This window comes from Ziziphus jujuba, chromosome 9, assembly GCF_031755915.1.
Source record: "Ziziphus jujuba cultivar Dongzao chromosome 9, ASM3175591v1".
Classification (NCBI taxonomy): Eukaryota; Viridiplantae; Streptophyta; class Magnoliopsida; order Rosales; family Rhamnaceae; genus Ziziphus; species Ziziphus jujuba.
Window position 1 is genome coordinate 14,389,249 of NC_083387.1, and position 2,211 is coordinate 14,391,459.

The 2,211-nt window shown below is 33.2% G+C and overlaps 1 protein-coding gene across 1 annotated transcript; it reads right to left on the bottom strand.

The window, feature by feature from the left end:
- Positions 1 to 394: 394 nt before the first annotated feature.
- Positions 395 to 1,936, bottom strand: LOC125424034 (cysteine-rich and transmembrane domain-containing protein WIH2). The gene is made up of 3 exons (XM_048480210.2): positions 1,643 to 1,936; positions 1,302 to 1,488; positions 395 to 723 (listed from the first exon to the last, which is right to left on the bottom strand). Exons 1-3 carry the CDS (start codon positions 1,692 to 1,694, stop codon positions 678 to 680), a joined length of 285 nt encoding a protein of 94 aa, XP_048336167.1. The 5' UTR covers positions 1,695 to 1,936; the 3' UTR covers positions 395 to 677.
- Between the last annotated feature and the right edge of the window lie 275 nt (positions 1,937 to 2,211).

The window sequence follows — 2,211 nt, forward strand, 5'->3', positions numbered from 1 at the left end:
ATATTTACTTGACGTAATGACTCATTACGTGCACTGATTGTCATTTTGATTTGGTGACTGATCGATGATGGGTTGGATATTGGTTGTCTTTTGGAATCGTACATATTAGTTGGAGGAATTACAGGTTTGAAATGATGGTGCCTTGAGGTTGGTGGGAATATTCGAAAAACTTTATTTATTTATTTATTTATTTGTTTTTCTATGGAAGGAAAACGTATTGGTATAGAAATAATAATTGAGATTTGATATCCTGCAAAAATTTATTGCACTGACAAAAATTTCCAAAAGCATTGCTGTCCCAAATGTACCCGCACAAAATAAATCAGAATCGCCTAGAAACTTCTTTTTCTTTTCTTTAAAAAAATAAAAATAAAATAAAATAATTCAAGTAAAATAACACCCGAAATGTGTTTTTGACTTTGATTCATATTCTCATAAATTGTAAATGAAACCCATATGAGAAATTTCAAGGAAAATGAAATGTACCCTTCAATGCCAAAGTTTCATACAATATTGATCATCGAATTAAACATAAAAAAAAGTACAATGAAAGAAAACAGAAATAGAACCAGACACAGAATGTAAAACTAATGGCAAATTTTAAGATTTTGTACGCCGCCCCATCTGACGACCAGACTTCAATCTTGGATTAATGATGGAGTGTTGAATTTTCATGATCAGAAGCAGGCATCCAGAAGACAGCAACAGCAGAGAGCAGCCAAACTTCACCATTTGCAAAAGTCCAAAAAAATCCAAATTAGTTTGTATCGAACTAGGGAATAAAATAAACGATACTGTCAGGACAGTTTTTTATATTTCCAGGGAAAAATAATAAGCTGTATACACTGTCTTGATAATACCAATAACAATTTTATGATATTCATATTTAAAAAAAAAAAAAAAGTCTTTGACAAGTACACTGCACCGCAGCAGAATTATGAGGTACCACCTTAAAAAGTAAAATAAAATAATAATACGACATAAAACGACTAGGCTTCTAACCTAAGGGTGATTTGGTAACTTTAAATCCCTAACTACAACATCCGTGTGAAACCCCATCTTTCTTGGGCAACGTGTTCTGCACCAACGAAAATGCGCAGATTGCTATTTTCTTGAAAAAAAAATAAAATTATAAAAATTAAAAACAGCATGGAATGGCTATCGTGCGCCGAAATTCAGTTGACTCGTTCTAGACTCGGTGTCCCAAAAAAAAAATAAAAAATAAAAAATAAAAAACCAGATCTGAGACATGCAATGGAATGGATGAAAAAAGAGAGAAATGAAGAAGAAGAAGACCATACCAGCCTTCCATGAAACCACTGCTACCGCTTTGCTGTTGAGGAGGAGGAGGCTGAGCGTACTGAGGAGCGTACGGCGGAGGATATCCTTGTGGAGGATATCCTTGAGGAGGATAACCCTGAGGATATCCCTGTGGAGGATATCCCGGTGGTGGATAAGCGTCTTTGGCATATCCTTCCGGTGGATAACCTAATTTCATTTATTCACAAACAAATAAAACATTCTAATCAAAATCAAGATCTATAATGAAGAAAAACTCCAATGCAATATATAGATCTAACAAAAATATTCAAGATCAAAAAATAAAAAAATAAAAAAATAAAAAACCCAAATAAATTCAAACCTTGTGGAGGAGGAACACCAACAGGAGGTTGCTGCTGGTTGTAATAACTCATTCTTGTTCTGGCTGTTCTTGCTCTTGTTTGTTTTCTGTGTTTTGGTTCTACTCCGGAATTTCCTTTCCCTTTGATTTTCTTTCTCTGTTTTATTGTGTTTCTTCTTAAAGAGAGAGAAAATGAGGAAGCCGGCAAGGCTGTATTATTTATAAAAATTGTGCAACTATATATTTTTTATAAAACAAAAAAAAAAAAAAATTATAATTGGGATTTGGGAATACTTGTAACCGAGGGAGGTCTTTTTTATTTAATTGTTTAAAAGCAGAAGCAAGAAACTTTCTCTTTAATAATATAATAACATTGTATATAATATTATATAAACCACAATTGCAGTAAATAGCGGCGTCCTATTTGTTCTGATTTTGACACGTCATAGATCTGTTGGATAAGTGACATGGCACCATGAAGGGTTCAGATGCATTGTTAGTATTTATTATTATTATTATTATTTTTTGTTAGTTTGGGATTGTTAACAGAAAGGGCAAAATTAGGTAACGCCGTGTCCAAAACGCGTGCA